This window comes from Phyllobates terribilis, unplaced genomic scaffold, assembly GCF_046119375.1.
Source record: "Phyllobates terribilis strain yellow unplaced genomic scaffold, ASM4611937v1 Scaffold_4__5_contigs__length_816908805, whole genome shotgun sequence".
Classification (NCBI taxonomy): domain Eukaryota; kingdom Metazoa; phylum Chordata; class Amphibia; order Anura; family Dendrobatidae; genus Phyllobates; species Phyllobates terribilis.
In genome coordinates this window covers 467,158,434-467,184,188 of record NW_027362764.1, presented here as the reverse complement: position 1 = coordinate 467,184,188, position 25,755 = coordinate 467,158,434, and the positions used below count along the sequence as shown (strand labels likewise).

General features: G+C 44.6%; 1 protein-coding gene across 1 annotated transcript in view; it reads right to left on the bottom strand.

The window, feature by feature from the left end:
- SERPINB5 (serpin family B member 5) overlaps positions 1 to 25,755 on the bottom strand; it is a 95,408-nt gene that overhangs the window by 46,634 nt on the left and 23,019 nt on the right. The window contains exons 3-4 of the mRNA XM_073678672.1: positions 23,215 to 23,352; positions 8,650 to 8,767 (exon numbers count right to left, since the gene is read on the bottom strand). Coding sequence (XP_073534773.1) covers positions 8,650 to 8,767; positions 23,215 to 23,352 — 256 coding nt within the window. The remainder of the gene's footprint in view (positions 1 to 8,649; positions 8,768 to 23,214; positions 23,353 to 25,755) is intronic.

Genomic DNA, 25,755 nt, shown 5'->3' with positions numbered 1-25,755 from the left:
CAAAGATCCAGTAGTTATTGTTATTAATTATTATTAACTGACACCTTGAGACGACATATTCCTTTACTATGCAATATTTGGATGAAAGTGTGTTTATTATTATGGAACATTAGAATATATTGTTAGATTATACGAGAAAAAAATAGCAAAAGAAATCACAGAAATCAGAAAATCCTATAATTGTTGCACATTTAAGTGCTGGATGTTTAGTCCCTTCATTGTCTTTATTTTTGGGAAAATGGGTAATATTTTAACTTCAGTGGGTAAGGTTATTATTTCCCCATGAGCTCCCTATTGATTTATAATGGGGAGTACATAATCCTAGGAGGAATATTTTAAGTTTTAAAGGGAATCAGTCACCAGGTATTTGCTACATAGTCAAATGCTGCCAATCAATGGTGCGGGCATGGTTATACAGAGCTCATGAATATGCTTGACTATCTGGCAGCAGTCATCAAATGATAAGCTACTGCTGATAAAACAGTGATTTTATCAAAACTACACTAAGCAACCCAGTAAGTGTAGAACGAGCTAAAAAGCTTGTAACAGAACTTCAACATGACGTTTCAAGGATGGAGCGAGACTGCCATCTACTGGCCAGAGACAGTCAAGCGGAACCAAAATACACAAAGGAAGTTGCAGGCAGGAGAGATTCAGAGGCTGGACCCGATCAGGTGACTTCCAGGAAGGAGTTCAGAGAGATAAGAGGCCAGCGCGCCAAACCTGAGGGGTCTTTGGCGCCAAGCAGCAGAGAGGAGCAGACGTGCTCCCTGCGTCCTGAGAAACCCCGTGTGACAGGCCAAATCCAGAGGCCTGAGAGGTGCTCCAGCCGGGCACCGGTAAAAGAGCTCCGGATCCCTCACAGTTGTGACTCGAGTGCCGTACCTGCTGAGGATACTAGGAACCTGATCGCTGTGCTGAGTGAGTTCGCGGAACCCGACGTCGGCCGCCGACAGACGAGGCCTGGACCCCCCTATCCAAGGCTCGAGAGACTGCCCCCAACAGCCAAGCAGAGAGGAGCTGCATACGTGAGCAGGGCCGTCACTTCCACTGCTCACCCACGGTACCGGGGACAATTGGGTTTAAGTACTCAGGTTGGGAGGGGGACGGTTGGGGCTAAAGTAGCACAACGTGATTTAATTGAATTCATCCGGAAAGAGACTCACGGCCTAGCGGGAATAACCGGTGACCCCCGCTAGGGCCAAATTCACGGTTAAAGAACTTGTGTGGTGCTTCTCATGCTTGAGGGCATCACCTTACTTTAAGAGACTACGCCTTATTTTAAGAGACTGCGCCTTACTTTAAGAGACTGCGCCTTATTTTAAGAGACTGCGCCTTATTTTGAGAAATTTCGTATTTTTCTGATATTTCAAACCACTGTTCATTACCCTTGTTGCTAATCCCTTGTTTCAGTATACCTGTTATATAAAACTGTTTACAAACATTTCTGACTGTTCTCGCCTTGTGTCTCTGTGCGTTGCATTCCGGCACCTGCATTACATTTGGCGTAGTCGGCAGGATGCAACATTCAGACGCAGAGATGGCGGATCAGTCTATGGCTGGGTCCGGCCGGAGCCATATACCCCTGGGGGCTATGCTCAGCCATCTTCCCAAGTTTACAGGGGATGGCATGTCACTTTGGGACTGGGCAGAAAGACTGAGAAGTATGCTACGTATGTATCCCCTTGACCCTCTAGCCCAGGCGGAGTTGGCCCTCCTAACCCTTGATGGAGAGGCCCGACAGACTGTGATGTACCGCCCACCTGGGGACCGTGACACCGTGGATAAAGTGATAAAAATTCTAGAGGACATGCACGGTGACACTACAGATTTGGGACACTTGCGCTTACGGTTGTTTCAGCGGGTCCAAGGGGAAAATGAGACAGTAAATCAGTATGTTAATGCATTACAGGAAGTGACGGCCCATATCACTAAGAAAACTCGAGATGGGAACCGAGGACTGGGACCATTGGATGAGGTGTTGCGTGACCAACTGATTGCAGGCTTGAAAGACCCTTCCCTGAGGCAGATCCTGAAGGAGCGGCTGCGATTGAGCCCTGATATGGGCTTCCTGGAGGTAGGGGCTGAAGCTAGAGTCCTGGAGAGAGAAGTTCCTGTTCTCAAAGCCACAGTTAGAAGTCATGAGGCAATTGCTCCTTGATTCACCAACCAAGAGCCTGATTGGGTACGGGAAATACGTCAGGAAATTCGAGACATTCGGGGTGAGCTGAATTCTATTAGGAAGACTCCTACTGCCCCCTTGCCGATGGACCGTACTGCTCAACGCGGACGGAGACCAGAACGAGAAAGACGTTCCTATCCGGCCCCAGCACGACATGTACCCGACCTATCGGCAGAACGAGGACCGGAGTGCTGGACCTGCGGAGGTAGGGGGCATATCTCCAAAGACTGTCCCAACCGAGAAAGGAGGAGGAGGGGACAGCCGTTAAACTAAAATGCCCCACGGTTGTGGAGCATACCGTGGGGTCTCGAGCTTCAGAGAGTAGAAGAGGGAGCTCTGAAGACATTGTCTCCCAGAGGCCCATTATCTGGGCTGAATTCAATGGGCAGCGGATCCGTTGTTTGATGGACACCGGGTCTCAAGTGACCACTATGCCTGAGACGTACTTCCAAAGTCACTTTCCTGAAGTCGCTCGTTCCTGCCGGGAACCCACTGTCAAACTGGTGGCGGCTAATCAACTACCTATCCCAGTAGCGGGAGTAGTATGGATGTCTGTGCGGGCATGTGGAAAGGACCTCGGTCGAAAAGGGATTGTACTGACCACCGGGCCCGGAGGCGATGGGCCCATTGTAACCCTGGGCATGAATGTGCTGAAAGAAGTCGGACAGTTCCTGGCTGAGGACTGTAGCAAAAACAACTGGACCCGCGCCACTCGAGACCCAGCTAACAAGAGAGTGTTCCAGCACCTCGTGCGGGTCAGTCAGATTCAAAAGTTGCCCACTACCTCCCAGTACCTTGGTAAGGTATCGATACCGCCCGAAGCCACAATAACACTGCCGGTGGGACAGACTGTACTCACTTTGCCGGTGCTGGCACATGTGTCCTTAGAGGGCGTGGACATTCAAGTTGAACCAATGGAGGGAGAAGAAGCGCCCTCTGGACTCCTGATTGCTCGAACTCTGGCCACCGTGCGGCACGGTCGAGTACCCGTACGCTGCATCAATTTAAGTGGCACCAGTTTACAGTTGTTGCCCCGACAAGAGGTGGCGCGAGTGTGCGTAATGCCGGAGGCCCTTACTAGAGCTGACGCTATAGGGCTGGCACCTGTGGAAGGAGAGCCATGGACCCTAGAGGTGTCCCTCAATAGCCAGGAACATGGAAGAGAACCGTTGGCTGGACGCCACCTCCTGGAAGAAATGGAAGCTAACCTGACTGAGTTTTCTGCTGGACAAGTGAGGCAGATCGAACAACTTCTACAGTGATATCAGGGAGTGTTTGCACAGCATGAAGATGATTTCGGGTGCACTCGGGACATTCAGCACGAAATACCCACCGGAAATACTGCTCCCATCCGAGAGAGATATCGGCAGATCCCGCCTCAAATGTACCAGGAGGTGAAAGAGCTATTGGCCGACATGTTGCGGAACGGTGTGATCCGTGAAAGCCAGAGCCCCTGGGCGGCTCCGATCGTGCTGGTCCGAAAGAAGGACGGTACCCTGAGATTCTGCGTAGACTATCGGAAGCTGAATGCCTGTACAGTACGGGACTCCTATCCACTCCCCCGAATCGAAGAGTCTCTATCTGCACTAGGGAGCGCCAAATTCTTCTCCTCCCTCGACCTGGCCAGTGGCTATTGGCAGGTCCCAGTAGCTGAGAAGGATCGTCCGAAGACAGCTTTTGTTCTCCCTATGGGCCTGTTTGAGTTCAATCGAATGCCGTTCGGACTAACAAATGCGCCAGGAACCTTCCAACGGCTGATGGAGAGATGCTTGGGGGACCTCAACTTTGAAGCCACTTTAATATATCTGGACGATATAATTATCTATTCCGCAACGTTTGAGGATCATCTCCGCCGATTGGAACAAGTGTTAGAACGGCTACAAAGGCACGGCCTGAAAATTAAGCCTCGTAAGTGTCGTCTCTTCAAACGAGAAATTGAATATCTGGGGCACACTGTGTCCAGTGCAGGGGTGCACCCCACTGCGGAGAAAGTAGCTGCTGTGCAGAAGTGGCCCACGCCCGCCAATCTAAGGGAACTAAGGGCATTCCTGGGGCTCGCTGGATACTACCGCAGATTCATTAAAGACTTCGCTAAGATTGCGAACCCGCTCAATGAATTGCTGAGAGGAACAGCCGGGGGAGCCAAGCGGCAGCCCATTCAGTGGGGCCCACGACAAGAAGAGGCATTCCGAGCATTGAAAATGGCGCTAACAGATGCCCCGATTCTGGCCTACGCTGACTTTTCGCAGCCGTTCATGTTGTACACTGATGGAAGCTTGCATGGGCTGGGAGCAGTGCTGGCTCAAGTACAAGGAGGGAAAGAGCGAGTGATCGCGTATGCCAGCAGGTCACTCCGAGATACGGAGAAGAATCCGGACAACTACAGTTCGTTTAAGCTGGAGCTACTGGCACTGGTGTGGGCCATGACCGAGAAGTTTGCTGAGTACCTGTCAGGGTCAGAAGTGCAAGTGCGGACAGATAACAACCCTTTGGCCCACTTAGAGAACGCCAAACTGGGCGCATTAGAACAGCGGTGGGTCGCAAGGATGTCCAAATTCCAGTATAAAATCGCCTATCGGTCCAAGGCCCTGAACACACATGCAGATGCCCTGTCCCGGGTCACTCAGGCGGGGCCGAAGAAGGACAGAGATGAGGAGCTCGAAGGCGACGAGATCCCGGATTTCAGCCAGTTCGCCGCTGCTGTGGTCGACGCCCAAGAGACCAGAGGGGAGCCGAGGCCCACTCAGATTCTGGGACGTTCAAGAGACGAATGGATACATCTGCAGCAATCCGACCCGGAGCTAGCAAAGTTGAGAGAATGGGTCGCCCTTAATCAGAGACCCGACCAGGAAACCAGAGCCGCTTCACTTCCAACTACCCTACAAATCCTAGGCCAGTGGGAGAGGCTCCTCCTGAAGGATGGCTTGCTATGCCGAAGAATCCAGCTGCCTCGAGAGTTTGATGTTACCTGGCAAGTGGTAGTTCCAGGAGCACTAGTAACACAGCTAGCCCAAGAAGCTCATAGAAGAGGTGCTCACTTCGGAGTAGAAAAGACCTTCCGGTGGTTGCAACGGCTGGTGTATTGGCCTCAACTGCGACAAGAAGTCGAGGGGGTCTGCCGAACATGTCGCCAGTGTGAGTTGAACAAGCCCCCGGAGCAAAGAGCTCCCATTCAGACCATCCGAACTTCTGCCCCCTTGGAAGTCTTGATGATTGACTACTTGATGGTAGGAACTTCATACAACGGTTATGGACACTGTTTAGTCATGACTGATCACTTCACCAAGTTTGCAGTAGTGACGCCCACTAAAGATCAGACGGCAGAAGCCGCAGCCAAGGCCATCTGTCAAGATTTCATCCGGATTTATGGGTGCCCGAAGCGAATACATTCTGACCAGGGGGCCTGCTTCCAAGGACGAGTGATGGATGAGCTATACCGCATCTATGGGATCGACTGTTCCCGGACAACGCCCTACCACCCGCAAGGGAACGGGGCTTGCGAGCGCTTTAACCGAACCCTGTTGCAAATGTTGCGAACACTGGAAGCGGACAAAAAGATGAAGTGGCCCGAATTCGTGTCCGAGCTGGTGTGGGTGTATAATAATCGAGTTCATGCAACCACCGGCTACACCCCCTACATGTTGCTGTTTGGAAGAAGTGGCCGAGAAATCACCGAACTGGAGCTAGACTCAGAAGACCCCGGTCCGGGCAGTAGCCCAAGTACCTGCATTCGAGAACACCAACGTCGACTCCATACCGTGAGAAGACTGGTTGCTCAGAAGTTTCAGGAAGTAGAGCATGCAGTTCGGCCCCCGACCACAGGTGGATCGCTTCAGCCAGGAGACCGAGTGCTGGTGAGGGCTAAACGATTTGGGAGTAAGCTGGACCATCGTTGGGAGGCAATACCATATAGGGTGGTGAAGAAGGTTCACCCAGACAACCCCGTCTACGAGGTTAGGCCGCGACATCCAGGGTGTTGCACCGTCATATGTTGCGACCTTGCTCCTCTGAAGCAGAAGTCTGTAACAGGGCTGGGCCCTCAGACGTGTTGGCTGAAGTGCCACATACAGGAACCTTGGGGGATGAAGAAGGGTGGGCCACAATGCAGTTGGGCCCGTCAGAACCGTTGGTGCCACTCCCGAGTGGAAGTCAGAATGAGTCAGGAAATGATTTGCAATCCCCAGTAGTTGATTCCTCGGATCTCCCGGAGTCTCCCCCGCAAGAAGAGCCCCGCAGAACTGAGTGGGCTAATGCCGGAATTCCTCCTAACCGGTATGCTCAGGAAGAGTTTATCTGGTCTCGAATCCAACAGAAAACGCAGGAGTGTGCCCAACTCCTGTCTGAGCTTGCACTGCCTGGAAGGAGACATCAATTCTGCGAGGAGTCCACTCGCCCGAGGACTGGCGAGCAAAAAGGAGGGAGGAATGTAGAACGAGCTAAAAAGCTTGTAACAGAACTTCAACATGACGTTTCAAGGATGGAGCGAGACTGCCATCTACTGGCCAGAGACAGTCAAGCGGAACCAAAATACACAAAGGAAGTTGCAGGCAGGAGAGATTCAGAGGCTGGACCCGATCAGGTGACTTCCAGGAAGGAGTTCAGAGAGATAAGAGGCCAGCGCGCCAAACCTGAGGGGTCTTTGGCGCCAAGCAGCAGAGAGGAGCAGACGTGCTCCCTGCGTCCTGAGAAACCCCGTGTGACAGGCCAAATCCAGAGGCCTGAGAGGTGCTCCAGCCGGGCACCGGTAAAAGAGCTCCGGATCCCTCACAGTTGTGACTCGAGGGCCGTGCCTGCTGAGGATACTAGGAACCTGATCGCTGTGCTGAGTGAGTTCACGGAACCCGACGTCGGCCGCCGACAGACGAGGCCTGGACCCCCCTATCCAAGGCTCGAGAGACTGCCCCCAACAGCCAAGCAGAGAGGAGCTGCATACGTGAGCAGGGCCGTCACTTCCACTGCTCACCCACGGTACCGGGGACAATTGGGTTTAAGTACTCAGGTTGGGAGGGGGACGGTTGGGGCTAAAGTAGCACAACGTGATTTAATTGAATTCATCCGGAAAGAGACTCACGGCCTAGCGGGAATAACCGGTGACCCCCGCTAGGGCCAAATTCACGGTTAAAGAACTTGTGTGGTGCTTCTCATGCTTGAGGGCATCACCTTACTTTAAGAGACTGCGCCTTATTTTAAGAGACTGCGCCTTACTTTAAGAGACTGCGCCTTATTTTAAGAGACTGCGCCTTATTTTGAGAAATTTCGTATTTTTCTGATATTTCAAACCACTGTTCATTACCCTTGTTGCTAATCCCTTGTTTCAGTATACCTGTTGTATAAAACTGTTTACAAACATTTCTGACTGTTCTCGCCTTGTGTCTCTGTGCGTTGCATTCCGGCACCTGCATTACATAAGTGACAGATGGCTAGAATCAATGTCTCTGCCACTATATTATGCTGCTCTCAGATTGGGTGGCAAAAACCTGGTAACAGATTCTCTTTAAAGAAGACCTGCCTCTAGGTCAAGAGTGGCCAGTTTTTACTCCCGGGAGCAGCAAGAATAAAAGCACCAAAAACTTTTGACCTGGTGACAGGTCCTCTTTAAATATAATGCTGAAGGATATGTGGGCTCTCTAGCTGTTGGTATGAGTAGCACTTATTGGTAAGAAATGTATCCAAATGCTAATGGCCTCCAAGAAGAGAGAAAACTCAGCCCCTTCTGCAGAGACCAGATGGTGACAGGGAGCTATATAAGGACCCAGTGGCTCCGTTCATGTTTGCATCAGATCTAAAATGAGGAACAGCACTGGATTCAGAGATTTGTTTTTTTTTTTTTAGATTGACAGACACCAAAATAGGACTATGATGGATTCCATTGGAAATTACTAGGGGCAGGCCCTGATGACATCTCTCATATGACATACAGTACTTGGTAAAATATCATGGCTTCCCTTATAAAGAGAAGCCAGGATGCCCATGTGATCAACGCCTTATAAATGCATATAACCTATGCTTTTTGATATCTATTCTATGTATCCAATAGTAAGACACAGTTGTCACCAAATTGCCTACTCTCTAATCATAATGAGATTATTTTGATGATCATGTCTCAGTCTGCACAGTAAAACTGAAAAATATTCATTAAATTAAAATCTGACTTGATTCAAATATCCTTTTCTGATACTTTACTCTTAATGGGTGTCCATGCAGAACTGCTCTTTTACAGAGGACCAGGATACGTTCAGTATCAATTTGGCCTCGGACCACTTAGCACAATACAATGCCACACATTTTCCTTTTGGCATAGATCTGTAATAGTGATGAGCGAGTATGTTCTGTTAACCCTTTTGGCATTCTGTACATTAGTTTACCTGTATAGAGAGTCAGGACAAAAAATATGCAGCAAAGAATGAGATGAAAAAAAAAAGTCTCAATAATGTCAACATGAAAAGTGATAGAAAGAGGAAACGTACCAGCAGTGAGGTCTTTTACAGAGGTATTTATCTGATTTCTGGCTTCTTCTGCTCGGCTTTTAATGTCAATTATTTCTAGTTCGGATGGATATGGTTTCTTTGTTGAATTTATAAATTCCTGGGGAAGAAAACAATATTTCTGTAATATTTAATCTTTTTATGATACTTCTAAATTCTTAACACACATCTCCGTGAATCTTAAAGGGCTTATTGATGACGGAAGAATGGGTATTTTCTTAGATTGGAGAGCATAATAAAGAGGTTTTCAAATTAATGGTCTTTCTGTATAATAAATCATCAATATCAGATTAATGGTGGTTCCACTCTGCTGTTACTGCCTGTGAGCGGCGCTATCACTGTCCGCTCACAGGCACCACGTAACCCCCCGGCTGCAGCAGGCTCTGGCATCCGCTGATGTCACATCAAGTTCCGGATGCAGCCAGGGGTGACTCACTGCTGCATTCCACGGTGGAGTCCAGGCTGTGGGCTGGGTTACCCTGCGCGTCACACCCAGCATCCACCGCACGCTCTCCCTCTCCCCATTCATTGGGAAAGCACGTGGTGGATGCTGGATGTGACAAGCGGGGTAACCCTGCCCACAGCCCAGCATCCACCGTGGCGACCAATGTCATGCCTCCCTTGACGTGACATCAGCGGGGAGTCACGTGATGCCTGTGAGCGGCCAGCCATAGTGCTGCTCACAGGCAGTAACAGCAACGCAGGGTATTTACAAAGATACTTCTTTTCACCTTAAAAATACACTGTGAACAGAATTATTAGGCAAGTTGTATTTTAGACGATTATTTTTATTATTGATCAACAACCATGTTCTCAATCAACTCAAAAGACTCATAAATATCCAAGCTTAATATTTTTGGAAGTTGGAGTGTTTTTTTTTAGATTTGGCTATCTTAGGAGGATATCTGTTTGTGCAGGTAACTATTACTGTGCAGAATTATTAGGCAGCTTAATAAAAACCAAATATAATCCCATCTCACTTGTTTATTTTCACCAGGTAAACCAATATCAGTGCACAAAATTTAGAAATAAACATTTCTGACATGCAAAAACAAAAACAAAAAAAAATTAGTGATCAATATAGCCAACTTTCTTTATGATGACACTCAACAGCCTTTCATCCATAGATTCTGTCAGTTGCTTGATCTGTTTTCGATCAACATTGCATGCAGCAGCCACCACAGCCTCCCAGACACTGTTCCCCCTCCCTGTAGATCTCACATTTTATGATGGACCACAGGTTCTCTATGGGGTTCAGATCAGGTGAATAAGGGGGCCATGTCATTATTTTTTCTTGTTTTAGACCTTTACTGGCCAGCCACGCTGTGGAGTAGTTGGATGCATGTGATGGAGCATTGTCCTGCATGAAAATCATGTTTTTCTTGAACGATACCAACTTCTTCCTGTACCACTGCTTGAAGAAGTTGACTTCCAGCAACTCGCAGTAGGTCTGGAAGTTGAGCTTCACTCCATCCTCAACCCGAAAAGGTCCCACAAGTTCATCTTTGATGATACCAGCCCATACCAGAACCCCACCTCCACCTTGCTGGTATCTGAGTCGTAGTGGAGCTCTCTGCCTTTACTGATCCAACCTCTGGCCCATCCATCTGGTCCATCAAGAGTCACTCTCATTTCATCAGTCCATAAAACCTTTGAAAAATCAGTCTTAAGATATTTCTTGATCCATTCTTGACGTTTTATCTTATGTTTCTTGTTCAAAGGTGGTCATTTTTCAGCCTTCCTTACCTTGGCCATGTCCCTGAGTATCGCACACCTTGTGCTTTTTGATACTCCAGTAACATTTCAGCTCTGAAATATGGCAAAACTGGTGGCAAATGGCATCTTGGCAGCTTCACGCTTGATTTTACTCAATTCATGGGCAGTTATTTTGCACCTTTTTTGGCCAACACACTTCTTGCGACTCTGTTGGCTATTTGTCATGAAACGCTTGATTGTTTGGTGATCACACTTCAAAAGTTTGGAAATTTTAAGACTGCTGCATCCCTCTGCAAGACATCTCACAATTTTGGACTTTTCAGAGCCCGTCAAATCTCTCTCCTGACCCATTTTGCCAAAGGAAAGGAAGTTGCCTAATAATTAAGCACACCTTATATAGGGTGTTGATGTCATTAGTCAACACCCCTCCTCATTACAGAGATGCACATCACCAGATTTACTTAATTGGTAGTTGGCTCTCAAGCCTATGCAGCTTGGAGTAGGACAACATGTATAAAAGTATCATGTGATCAAAATATTCATTTGCCTAATAATTTTGGACACATTGTAGATTGACCAATTATTAATAGTAGTGGACAACCCATTCAAATTCAAACATATCATTAACCAGCTTAAGGCCTCCTTCACACGTCCTGGTGATTCCTGTACAGGAAAAAACAGTACTGGTGAGATCCGAGTTCCATGTCCGTGTGCCATCCGTATGTATGTATGTGACATCCTTGTGACATCCGTGTGACATCCATGTGTCATCCAGTTGTCATCCGTGTGTCCGTGTGACATATACCGTCGCCTGGGAAAAGCAGTACATTTCGTGCGAGCAGTACCGCTTTTCCAAAGGCGCCAGTCATCCATGTGTCACCAGTGTGCGGCAAACATTTTGTCCATGCTGCGCAAAAAAACTGACATGTCTTCTGGTTTTTCATATGGACACACAATACAATGGGTGTGCGTATGCCCATGTTTGCGGTTCATAAAAAATGGACATGTGAAGGGGGCCTTAGGCCACATTCAGACATGGCAAAGTGGTTGCAGATTTGACCCCGATTCATTATTTGTCAAGTCATTTTTTTTTCTTGTACGGTATGTTTTTTTGTATAAGCAGATTTTTGTGCAAAATTCCTTAAAATGGGCGAACAATATTTGATGAATTGATGCAGATACAAAGATGCTTATTTTTCTTTGATTTATTGTGCCTTTTTAGAGTAAAGTCACACGATCCCTTCAATACATCGCGTGCAGAATTATTAGGCAAATGAGTATTTTGATCACTTCAATAGTTTTTATACATGTTGTCCTACTCCAAGCTGCATAGGCTTGAGAGCCAACTACCAATTAAGTAAATCTGGTGATGTGCATCTCTGTAATGAGGAGGGGTGTTGTCTAATAACATCAACACCCTATATAAGGTGTGCTTAATTATTAGGAAACTTCCTTTCCTTTGGCAAAATGGGTCAGGAGAGAGATTTGACGGGCTCTGAAAAGTCCAAAATTGTGAGATGTCTTGCAGAGGGATGCAGCAGTCTTGAAATTTCCAAACTTTTGAAGCGTGATCACCAAACAATCAAGCGTTTCATGGCAAATAGCCAATAGGGTCGCAAGAAGCGTGTTGGCCAAAAAAGGCGCAAAATAACTGCCTATGAATTGAGGAAAATCAAGCGTGAAGCTGCCAAGATGCCATTTGCCAATTGTTTTGCCATATATCAGAGCTGCAACGTTACTGGAATATCAAAAAGCACAAGGTGTGCGATACTCAGGGACATGGCCAAGGTAAGGAAGGCTGAAAAACGACCACCTTTGAACAAGAAACATAAGATAAAATGTCAAGAATGGGCCAAGAAATATCTTAAGACTGATTTTTCAAAGGTTTTATGGATTGATGAAATGAGAGTGGCTCTTGATGGGCCAGATGGATGGGCCAGAGGCTGGATCAATAAAGGGCAGAGAGCTCCACTCCGACTCAGACGCCAGCAAGGTGGAGGTGGGGTACTGGTATGGGCTGGTATCATCAAAGATGAACTTGTGGGACCTTTTCAGGTTGAGGATGGAGTGAAGCTCAACTCCCAGACCTACTGCCAGTTTCTGGAAGACAACTTCTTCAATCAGTGGTACAGGAAGAAGTCGGTATCGTTCAAGAAAAACATGATTTTCATGCAGGACAATGATCCATCACATGCATCCAACGACTCCACAGCATGGCTGGCCAGTAAAGGTCTAAAAGAAGAAAAAATAATGACATGGCCCCCTAGTTCACCTGATCTGAACCCCATAGAGAACCTGTGGTCCATCATAAAATGTGAGATCTACAGGGAGGGAAAACAGTACACCTCTCGGAACAGTGTCTGGGAGGCTGTGGTGGCTGCTGCATGCAATGTTGATCGAAAACAGATCAAGCAACTGACAGAATCTATGGATGGAAGGCTGTTGAGTGTCATCATAAAGAAAGTTGGCTATAATGATCACTAATTTTTTTAGTTTTTGTTTTTGCATGTCAGAAATGTTTATTTCTAAATTTTGTGCACTGATATTGGTTTACCTGGTGAAAATAAACAAGTGAGATGGGATTATATTTGTTTTTTATTAAGTTGTCTAATAATTCTGCACAGTAATAGTTACCTCCCACACAGATATCCTCCTAAGATAGCCAAATCTAAAAAAAAACCACTCCAACTTCTAAAACTATTAAGCTTGGATATTTATGAGTCTTTTGGGTTGATTGAGAACATAGTTGTTGATCAATAATAAAAATAATCCTCTAAAATACAACTTGCCTAATAATTCTGCACACAGTGTAAACTTTAACCCCTTTACAACCCAAGGTGGTTTGCACGTTAATGACCAAGCCAATTTTTACAATTCTGACCACTGTCACTTTGTGAGGTAATTACTTTGGAACGCTTCAACGGATCCCGCTGATTCTGAGACTGTTTTTTTGTGACATATTGTGCTTCATGATTGTGGTAAAATTTCTTCGATATCACTTGCGTTTATTTGTGAAAAAAACGGAAATTTGGCAAAAAGTTTGAAAATTTAGCAATTTTCAAAATGTTAATTTTTATGCCCTTAAATCAGAGAAATACAGTATATCACACAAAACAGTTAATAAATAACATTTCTCTCATGTTTACTTTACATCAGAACAATTTTGGAACCAACATTTTTTTTTATTAGGGAGCTATAAGGGTTAAAAGTTGACCAGCGATTTCTCATTTTTCCAACAAAATTTACAAAACCATTTTTTAGGGACCACATCACATTTGAAGTCACTTTGAGGGGTCTTTATGACAGAAAATACCCAAAAGTAACACCATTATAAAAACGTCATCCCTCAAGGTGCTCAAAACCACATTCAAGAACTTTATTAACCCTTCAGGTGCTTCACAGGAATTTTTGGAATGTGGAAAAAAAAATTAACATTTAACTTTTTTCATAAAAATGTTACTTTAGACCCATTTTTTTTATTTTCGCAGGGGTAACAGGAGAAAATTGACCCCAAAATTTATTTTGCAAATTCCCCTGAGCATGCCGATACCCCATATGTGGGTAAAAAACACTGTTTGGGTGCACGGCAGGGTTCGAAAGGGAAGGAGCGCCATTAGACTTTTTGAATGTAAAATTTGCTTGAATAATTGCGGATGTGCCCCTGATGTGCCTAAACAGTTGAAACCCCCCACAAGTGACACCATTTTGGAAACTAGACCCCTCAGGGAACTTATCTAGATGTGTGGTGAGCACCTTGAACCCCTAGGTGCTTCACAGAAGTTTATAACATTGAGCCGTAAAAATAAAATTTTCACATTTTTCCTATAAAAATGTTTTTCATCCCCAAATTTTGCATTTTCATAAGGGTAACAGGAGAAATTGCACCACGCAATTTGTTGAGCAATTTCTCCTGAGTAAGCAGATACCCCATATGTGGGGGAAAACCACTGTTGAGGCGCACGGCAGGGTTCAGAAGGCAAGGAGCGCCATTTGACTTTTTGATTGTAAAATTTGCTTGAATAATTAGCGGACACCATGTTGCATTTGGAGAGCTCCTGATGTGCCTAAACAGTGGAAAACCCCCACAAGTGACACCATTTTGGAAACTAGACCCCTCAGGGAACTTATCTAGATGTGTGGTGAGCACCTTGAACCCCTAGGTGCTTCACAGAAGTTTATAACATTGAGCCGTAAAAATAAAATTTTCACATTTTTCCTACAAAAATGTATTTCAGCCCCAAATTTTGCATTTTCATAAGGGTAACAGGAGAAATTGCACCATGCAATTTGTTGAGCAATTGCTCCTGAGTAAGCAGATACCCCATATGTGGGGGAAAACCACTGTTGAGGCGCACGGCAGGGTTCAGAAGGCAAGGAGCGCCATTTGACTTTTTGATTGTAAAATTTGCTTGAATAATTAGCGGACACCATGTTGCATTTGGAGAGCCCCTGATGTGCCTAAACAGTGGAAAACCCCCACAAGTGACACCATTTTGGAAACTAGACCCCTCAGGGAACTTATCTAGATGTGTGGTGAGCACCCTGAACCCCCAAGTGCTTTACAGAAGTTTATAACATGGAGCCGTGAAAATAAAAAAATCTAACTTTTTCCACAAAATTGATGTTTTAGCCCCAATTTTTTTTGTTTTCACAAGCGTAAGAGAAGAAAATGGACCCCAAAAACTTTTGTGCAATTTCTCCTGAGTACGCCGATACCCCATGTGTGGGGAAAATACAGTGTTTGGCCACATTGCAGAGTTCAGAAGGGAAGGAGCGCTGTTTGACTTTTTGAACGCAAAATTGGCTGGAATTGAGAGCGGACCCCATGTCGCGTTTGGAGAGCCCCTGATGTGCCTAAATAGTGTAAACCCCCCACAAGTCACCCCATTTTGGAAACTACACCCCTCAAGGATTTTATATAGGGGTATAGTGAATATTTTGAACCCAGAGGTACGACACAGAATTTGATAACATTAGGTCATCATATTGAATAAGTTGTCATTAGTCTTGAGTGCAAGTGCTCGCTACTTGACTTTGCATTGGGTACTCTGGTATGCACCATGTATCGCGCGTGCTCGAGTGACATGCTCGAGTCCCCGCCTGCATGTTTCACGGTTATTAGACACCCAAAAAAAAACATGCGGGGATCGCTCGTGCATGGCTGGCAATCCCTGCAAGGTTTTTTGGCCGCGAAGCATATAGGGCGGAGACTCAAGCATTTCACTCGAGCACCCACGATACTCAGTGCATACCCAAGCACCTGATGCAAACTCAAGTAGCGAGTACTTGTGCTCAACACTAGTCGCCATATCGTCATAATTTTTTTTTTACTTTTGAAAAAAATCCCAACCCTAACCTCAACCCTAATACAACCCGAAACCCTAACCCTAGCCCAACCCTAACCCTAGCCCAACCCTAACCCTAACCCCAACCCTAACCCTAACCCTAGAGTTTATTTTTTATGCCGTTCCCTGTGCGGTATAAGTGATTAGACGACTTTATTCTTCGGGTCGGTGCGATTACAGCGATATCAGAATCATATCGGGTTTTTATGATTGACAGCTGTCACACACTAAAAGATGCATTTTTTTACATCGCCATATTTTGAGAGCTTTAATTTTTCCATATTTTGGCCGGGATGAGTTGTCATTTTTATTGGTACCATTTTCAGTCACGTGACATTTTTTGATCGCTTTCTATTCCAATTTTTGGGAGGCAGAATAAACAAAAACCAACAATTAAGGAATTGTTTTTTTAAAAAAAAATGTATGCTGTTCCGCGTGTGGTAAAATTGATAAGGTCGCTTTATTCTTCGGGTCAGTACGTTTACAGCGGTACCACATTTATATCGCTTTTCTATGTTTTGGCACTTTTACACAATAAAAGCTATTTTATAGAAAAAATTATTTTTTGCATCGCTTTATTCTGAGAGCTATAACTTGTATAACTTGTGCAGTATGGCACTTGTTTTTTGCGAAACAAGATGACATTTTCAGCGGTACCATTTTTATTTACCGTATATTCCGGCGTATAAGACGACTTTTGAAGACTGAAAAATCTTCTGTCTAGTCTGGGGTCGTCTTATACGCCGGTAATGCTTTTGAACTTTCAGAAATTGACATGCGGGGATACTCTGGGGGTGTTAATAAGCTGCCGTGGCCGTATCCCTGCCATGTCGGAGTTAATATAAGGTGGAGGGAGTTAAAATACGGCGGCGGTAGGTCCAGACAGTCAGCGCTTCTATGCTGAAACTGATACATCGCTGCGTATTCCCAGCTCCGGACACAGCGCAGGGCTTCTGTGCCGACAGCTTTCACTTGTCACAGAAGCGCTGCGCTGTGTCCGGAGCAGGGAAGTTCGCATCGCTTCTGTGACAATATATGAAAAGCCGGCAATTCAGCAGCGGCATAAGCCGGCACCCGACAATTTAGAATAGAAAGAATAGAGCATCACACATAGATTAGATAGATAGAAACATGTCAGTCACATATATATGAAGTACAGTGATAGTGCTGGTTACTGTACTTGTCATCTAGTGTTAAAATAACGGATTTATTTAAAAAAAAATTGGCGTGGGGTTCCCCTTAATTTTAGTCTCTAGCGGAGGTTAAGCAGACGGCTGGGGCAGATGTTTGAAGCCTGGGAAGGGGGTAATACCCACGGAGCTTCCCAGACTACTAATATCAGCCCCCAGCTGAATACCTAGCCTTTACTAGCTATTAAAATGGGGGATCCCAAAAAAATGACGTGGGGTCCCCCCTATTTTAATAGCTAGCAAAGGCTAGGCAGAGAGCTGGAGGCTGATATTAATAGCCCAGGAAGGGTGCCATGAATATTGGCCCCCTCCCATTCTAGAAACACCAGCCGTCAGCCGCCCTAGAAATGGCGCATCCATAGGATGCGCCAATTCTGGCACTTAGCCTCGCTCTTCCCACTGCCCTGTAGCGGTGGCAGTGGGGTAATAGGGTTGGGGTTGATGTCAGCTTATAATGCCAGCTGACATCAAGCCCAGGTTAGTAATGGAGAGGCGTCTATAAGACACCCCCATTACTAACCCCATAGTAAAAGTTAAAAAAAACACAAACACCCAGAATAAAGTCCTTTAATTGAAATAAACACACAATTCTTTATTGTTCTAAATTAAACCATACTTACCATCACGCCCATTCCAGCTGAAGCCAACGATCTCCTGCAATAAAAGTAAAATAATAAAGCAACCTCATCCTTACCTTTCCATGGTTCCCAGGACAGCTTCAGCTCTGCTACATCGAGATGACAGGCTGGACCGCAGCAGAACGCTGCCATCCAGCCTGTCATCCCGCAGACACTGTGAAGCGCAGGCATGCTTGCGCTCCTCAGTGTCTCGCTGTGACGGCATCCAGATGAGCCGACAATGAACTCAGCTCACCTCCTGGACGTCCGTCACTGACAGCGTGGGAAACTTTTACTGCGCATGCGGGGAGCAGGAGAATTTTCCCACGCTGTCAGTGACGTGCATGAGGTGAGCCGAGTTCATTGGACATGATCTCGGCTCATCTGGATGCCGTCACAGTCAGACACTGAGGAGCACAAGCATGCCTGCGCTTCTCAGTGTCTGCCGCATGGCAAGCTGAACGGCAGCGTTCTGCTGCGGTGCAGCCTGTCATGTGAATGTAGCAGAGCTGGACCGGTCCTGGGAACCATGGAGAGGTAAGGATGAGGTTGCTTTATTATTTTACTTTTATTGCAGGAGATTGTTGGCTTCAGCTGGAATGGGCGTGACTGTAAGTATGGTTTAATTTAGAACATTAAAAAATTGTGTCTTTATTTCAATTAAAGGACTTTATTCTGGGTGTTTGTGTTTTTTTTAATTACTTTACTAGAAATTCATGGCGGTCATGTCTAATATTGGCGTGACCCCATGAATTTCGGGCTTAGGGCCAGCTGATAATGCCAAGCTGGCCCTAACCCCTTTATTACCCAGTGAGCTACCGCACCAGGGCCCTGGATGAGTTGGGTACAGCGCCAGAAGATGGCGCTTCTATGAACGCGCCATTTTCCGGGGTGGCTGCGGACTGCAATTTGCAGCGGGGGGGGGCCAGAAAGCTTGGGCCTCCCTGCGCTGCAGATTCCAGCCCCCAGCTGCCTAGTTGTACCTGGCTGGACACAAAAATAGGGCGAAGCCCCACGTCTTTTTTTTTTTAATTATTTCATGAAATAATTAAAAAAAAAGGGCTTCCCTATATTGTTGTGTCCGGCCAGGTACAAATAGGCAGCTGGTGGTTGGGGACAGCCTGTTCCTGCCTGCTGTACCTGGCTGGACACAAAAATATGGCGAAGCCCACGTCAACATTTTTGGGAAAAATTAATTACAAAATTAATAATAATTTAGGGACTGCATCTTTATTAACCCCTCAATTGTCATTTAGTGTTAAAATAAAGGATTTTTTAAAAAGAAAATTGGCGTGGGATCCACCATCATTATAGTCTCTAGCGGAGGTTAAGCAGACGGCTGTGGCAGATGTTTGAAGTCTGGGAAGGGGGTAATACCCACGGAGCTTCCCAGGCTACTAATATCAGCCCCCAGCTGAATACCTAGCCTTTACTAGCTATTAGAATGGGGGACCCCCCCAAAAAATGACGTGGGGTCCCCCCTATTTTAATATGTTCATGAGTGACAGTTTTCCTGCTATATACCTGCATGTCATAAGAATTTAAATTAAAAAAGGACCATGTTAAATTCAAATCTGTTTTTTTTTAATTTTTACCGGTGTTTGGTATGCGTTGGAAAAGGGGTAGTCTTATACGGTGAATATATCCTAAACTCTATATTTTAACAGAAAAGTAGGGGGGTCGTCTTATACACCAGGTCGTCTTATACGCCGGAATATACGGTATATTCGTCTTTTTGATCGCGTGTTATTCCATTTTTTGCTTGGCGGTATGATGGCGGTATGATGATAAAGCATTGTTTTTTGTTTTGTTTTTTATTTATTTTTTTATCGTGTTCACTAAAGGGGTTAACTAGTGGGACAGTTTTATAAGTCAGGCTGTTCCGGACGCGGCAATACCAATATGTGTACTTTTATTGTTTTGGGGTTTTTTCATAATAATATTTTTTATTTTTTTTATTTTTTTTTTATATTTTTACAAAAAAAATTTTTTTTTTTTCATTTTTTAACACATTTTTTTACTTTTATACTTTGTTCCACTATGGGACTTTGACTTTTTTTTACTCTGATCGCCTGTATAGCATAGGGATGGAGCACCATCCCTGTGCTTTACAGGCTGTCAGCGCTGCAGATGCAGAAGATACTTTGGTCATGCACTGTGCATGACCAAAGTATCTTCCTGCTGTCTGGTTACCCGGATGTTGTCATGACGACATCGGGTTGTCATGGCAACATCCGGGAAGCCGCGGCAGACAGCGTTGGATGCCAGCAGGAGAGGTGAGTATCGCGATCACCTCCCCCTGACCCCACAATGCTGCGATCGACTTCTATCGCAGCATTGTGGGGGTTAATGTGCCGGGAGCGGAGCGGGACCACTCCCAGCACATAGCACTGGGTGTCAGCTGTGACACCTGGCGGCGATCGCGCCCGCACAGCCGGTGTGTGGGTGAAATCAACCAGGCATACTAATACATACCTGGCTCTTAAAGCCCAGTGCGCAGTTACGCATTAGTACACCCTGGCTTTTAAGGGGTTAAAGGTAATCTGTCACCCCCTGGGAGATATGAGACCACTGTGACTTCCGGGGGAAAATATGCAAAATAAACTGATAGGCCGGGATTTCTGGGCTTCCTAATCAAATAGGCGGGGATTTGTTGGCATCCCCCGGGCGCCAAGCATGTGAAAATATGAATGCTTAAAGGGGTTAATCGTGATTTGGTGGGATTGTTATGTGGCTAAAAACTTACAGGCAGGTGATTGCTAGTTACCTGCCGGTTCTGCCCTGCGACTATCTGTTCCAGCTCAAAGTGGTCACAGACCACTCCCGTCAGAGATTCTGCTGCTTCTGGTAACGTCACAACGTCAGATCAACTTCTTCTCTTCAGCTCTGCTCTGTCGATGAAGCGTCACTGCCAATGTCATGTTAATTCCCAGCTGGCTCCCAGCTGCCTAACTGCAGAAAACCAGCTGTCATTTGGCATGACATTGGCAGTGATGCGCCTGGGATGCACTGAGACTCATTATAGCTCTACTAATTGCTTTTAACTATTTAGCTACAGCAGCAGTGCAGCAGTATGCACTTGAATGGACTACAGCTGGTATGACATCTGGTGGTCAAATATTAATATTACAAGCAATGTAAATACTTTTATGCCAAAAAATGACAAAAGTATATTCGGAGTGATACCTTTATTGGCTAACCAGGAAAAAAAATATATGCAAGCTTTCAGAGCACAGAGACTCCTTTTTCAGGCAATATTACAAATTAATTCATAATACACAAGGCACAACACTTAAGAGATGTTACAGCGAGATATTTGTTCATGAGGTGTAAGGGATGATACCTCCTACTGATAAGTCAAGATCAAATTAGGGTTTTTTGTTGCAAATGTAGAGGCTATGGGAATGTTTAATTATCTAGAAGTGTGAGTTGTGTCCATGTAGTGAGTCATAAAACAAAGTGTTAGATTGAGTCCTGTTGAAAAGGAATTGAACATCCTTATCAATTTGAATTCCCAGATTTTTCTCTCCCTGTCATCCTTGAAATTACCTTTCAGTATTAAGACTTTTAGATCTGTCATACAGTGTCCCGGGATAGAGAAATGCTTTCCCACAGGCGTGTCCAGTTCATTCTTAATTGTGTGTCTGTGTAAATTCATTCTCATTTGCAGTTTTTGCATCATTTCTACAATACAAAACTCCTTCCGGGCACCTTGTACATTGTATCATGTACACCACATTTGAGGATGTACATGAAAAGACATCCATGATTTTGTAGTCTTGATTTGTGTTTGGTATACAGACTGTATTTGATGGTAATATGTGGGTAGAAGTTTTGCATTTTTTGTTTTTACATGGGAATGTGCCGTCAATAATGGTGATGAGAGCTCACCTCTGATAAGGAGATTCCTTAAGTTAGGGGGCTGTTTGTAGGAGAGAAGTGGTAGTTCTGGGAATATTTCTTCCAGTTTGTGGTATCTGTAGAATATAGTTTGGAGATCAGCACCAATTTTCCTTAGGGTGTTCATGATGGGGGTTGTATGTGACCACAATATAACTTTGTATTGTACATCAATATTACAAGCAAATACAGTGGTACAGGATGGGATTTATAGCACATGGATATTGCACCAATGCCAATCAAAAGCCCTAGTGAGAGCAAGTTACTGAATAAAGAAAAGTGCAAGACAAAAAGTAAATAATTGGAAAAATGCACATGTGAAGAGAAGCAAAAATTACTCCTGACCAATAAATACCTCCAAATGAAGGCTCTTCTATGACATCTGTCACTCAGCTCACTAACTGGTAGGACTGGACAGAATTGTGCTACCAGTTATAGGCACTTCCAGATACACTGAGCTGTAAGGGGACATTAAACTTGTACAGCTGACCAGTACTGTACCAAAATTTGGACTCCACGGATTTGATAACAATGACCTATTCGAGGGATTTTTTTCATTCCCAGATAACCCTTTAAAGAGAAGCTTTTGATAACATCATGATAGGACAATTATATTTATATATAAAGGGCCTCTTCATTTTGGACAAGCCCTTATTGATGAATGAAAAGTATCTGCTGGTCAAAGAGCATCCAACTGCTGAGAGGAATTACACAGCATCCATTGAAATCAGGGATCAATAGGGTAGGTTACACCTAGAGGTCGCTGCCCCCAAAAAACCCACCAACCACAGCACAATATAAGTAAAATAGCCTTTATTATGCAAATCGAAATATACAAAACTAAACAAAGAAATGCTAAAAAACAGAACCCCACACTGTGAAGGACATCAGAACATATAGATACATTTTTTACAACTAGGTTCCACAATATTTAGAAACAATCTCCATATATACCAGTATGGACCTGATGTCAGCAAGTATACACATGTGCACAGTGGCACACTACCCCTTAAGAGATACCCACCATTGTATGAATATTGGACCATATTATTAGCTGGGATGCAATCCCCTAGCATCAGATATAGTGTAAGAAAGAACACCTACAAATCATATAATGGAGGTAATTACCTTAATAGGGAGTTGTGACTAGTGAAGCACATGTAATATCTGATGTCCCTCAGCCCCAATGTACGTTTTGTGTTCAGTACTTCTCCCCTGAGGAAATACTGAATACGAAACGTACGTTGGGGCTGAGGGACGTCAGACATTTAATGTGCTTCACTGATCACAACTCCCTATTAAGGTAATCACCTCCATTATATGTATATACTTGCTGACATCAGGTACATACTGGTGTATATGGAGATTGTTTCTAAATATTGTGGATCCTGGTTGTAAAAAATTTATCTATATGTTCTGATGTCCCTCACACTGTGAGGTTCTGTTTTTTAGCATTTCTTTGTTTAGTTTTGTATATTTCCATTTGCATAATAAAGACTATTTTATGCATATTGTGCTGTGGTTGGTGTTTTTTTGGGGGGCCTTGACCTCTAGGTGTAACCTACCCTATTGATCCCTAGTTTTGTAGTACGCACAGCATATTCAGTTTTCTGGAACATTTATTTTTTAAATCAACCCACATGTTCCAGCTTGTGTGGCCTGTCTGTGCTCTGGCTAATAGTGGGGGGCCCTATTTAGGCAAATGGATAGTGGCTGTTCTAACGAAACCCTTCCCTTTACATTAGTTATATAAACATTCGTATATACACGTGTACTCACTTTAGTGGCATTGAAGCAACTGTCCACATAGATACGCTTGACTATTTTTAAAGAGGATGAAGCACCAATTCTATTAATGTCTGACGTCAGCGTTTGAAATCCAAAGTCATAATCTTTGACATTTTCAAAGTGAAGTACCTGTTAAGTCGAAATATAAAATAATAATTTTTTCAGATTAATTGATACAAGTAAATGCAGCACAAACATTAACATATCTCTAAAGGGATCCATTATCTTTTGCAGCATCTATTAATTGATTATTTCTCTTAAGCTTTCTTAAGTATTGAACTTTAAAATAATATTGTATTTTTGACAGCAAGCAATGATCTTGGTCCTATATCCATTTAAAGCACCACTCCAACGTTTTTTTTTCAGTGCTGGAGTGGTGCTTTAAATCTAAGCCTCCTGCCCCTGGTCATATACTCACCCAATGGCATCTTCATAGATTTTGCCCACACCATCTTGTGACAGTAGCTTGTGACTGGCCGGTATTCAGAAGCTTCGTCAGATGCTCTTAATACATATCTATGAGAGCCAGAATGGGGCTCTCATAGACTTGTATTGAAAAGTGAACTCCACGCAACTATATGCAACCATGGAGCTGCGAGCAGGTCATTTTTCACCGGAGACCGATGGCAGCGGTGCTGGAAATGGATGAAGGCAGCGGCAGGTGAGTATCAAATAGGATGCAGGGGACTTACATTTAAAACACCACTCCAACTGTGCAATAAAAAATGCAGGAGTGGTGCTTTATGCAAAGCTGCATGCAGAAACTATGGTGTTTGTTCTGGCATCTAATTTACTCATAAATTCTGCAAAGTGAACAGCACTGCAAGCAGAGAACAATGGGGTATATTTGTCAATACTGTCTAATTTTAATGCCACCATACACATTGGATGACTGTTGGGTGAACCATCGCTTGGCTGATCGTTCGACCGGCAGCCATCTCGGCCAACTCTGCCATTCACAGGATTGCTCTGTCGGCCGAGATCTCCTGTGTGTTCTATGAGGAAGCCAGCGCCAGACAAGTCTGGAGTCAGCTCATCTCCAGAAAAACAAAGTGATCGACAGTAATAAATCGGACATCAGTTGTATGGGGGTCCCCATATACAATAAACTAACGGCCAAACCCATGCATAACAGCGGGCTCACCCAACATTAGTCTAAAGTGAATAAAGTCCTTCAGATATTGCAAACTCTGACGAAAAAGTCTAAAAATATTTGTCAGATTTATCATATTGGTTTATGCTGTTTGATAAATTTCATATTTTAACTGTCCTCCATCCTAACAGCTTATTAATTAGCTTACTCTGTGTAAAAAAATTGTTTTATGCCATGCCCATTTTTACAATCCACCGCTTTTTGACATATCTGCACTCCCTTGTGACTATTACTGTCAGTTGTGTCTGCGTCCTCATTGTAACCCCTTTCTGTATGGACAAAGGATAAGGTGGTAGGACCTATAAACTGGAGTCTGGCATTGTGTGAGAGGGTAGCTGGTAGGTAATGAAGATAAGGGTACCTGGCAGGCATTTTATTTAGACTCTGCATGGCAGTGAAGGTGTCTATAATGCACAAACACTGCATGATATTGAACTCTACTGTTAATTATATATGTGCAATTGTGCATGTGTGTCTTGTGCACAATGGGAATGGAAGCATATGTATTGGCATATAAGGAACGAGATAAGGTAAAAATAAAGGTGGCTCTGTGCTTTAAAAAGGAGCCATAAATGCCCATGCAGCAATCTCTTTAACAGAATAAACCTTTCACACAGCTCTGAGCCAGGTAGCGAAAAAAGAGAAAACCATTGAGTATAAGTTTAGAGTAAATCAGTTGATTTAAGGTGTTTTTTTAATGTTGCCATTGTGTAAGATTAGTATTATATTGCCCTGTATTACTTACTACCCTGTTATGATAGAAAGTCTCAGTCCAGAGAGTGGGCAAAACTTTACACCCATTCTCCTGATGCTATTTAGGCTCCGTTCACATTATATTTTCGGAATCACGCAGGGGTCACCAACATAAATAAGGTCAAAACATGGGTGGGGCAACAGCGACACACAGAAATCAGCAAAAGTGCATTTAATTGATTACACTTTATTTTTTTGCTTGTTAGACAGACAGCTCATCTTATGGGGAACTCAGTATGAAATAAAGGCTTAATAGGCACCAGTCTCCAGAGTATTGTGGCTGGCTGGTTGGCTCAGCTGTGACAGGAATTTCCCGGTGGTGCAAAAGCCGACAAGCAAATGAGAAGAAAATAGAAAGGCAGCAACTCACCGATCATTTAATCCGGAAAAACTGCTAATCTAGCAAGAGTGAGCAATACAGGGAGAGGGGAAGAGGACGATGGCCGTGATTGGACCCGTAGAAGCACCACACTGGTGCGAAACGGCTGTCGTCCTCTTCCCCTCTCCCTGCATTGCTCACTCTTGCCTTGCAATGTACCGCTTTCTGGATTAGCAGTTTTTCCGGATTAAAAGGCTTTTAATTGCAACAGGATCAGTGAGCTGCTGCCTTTCTATTTTCTTCTTAT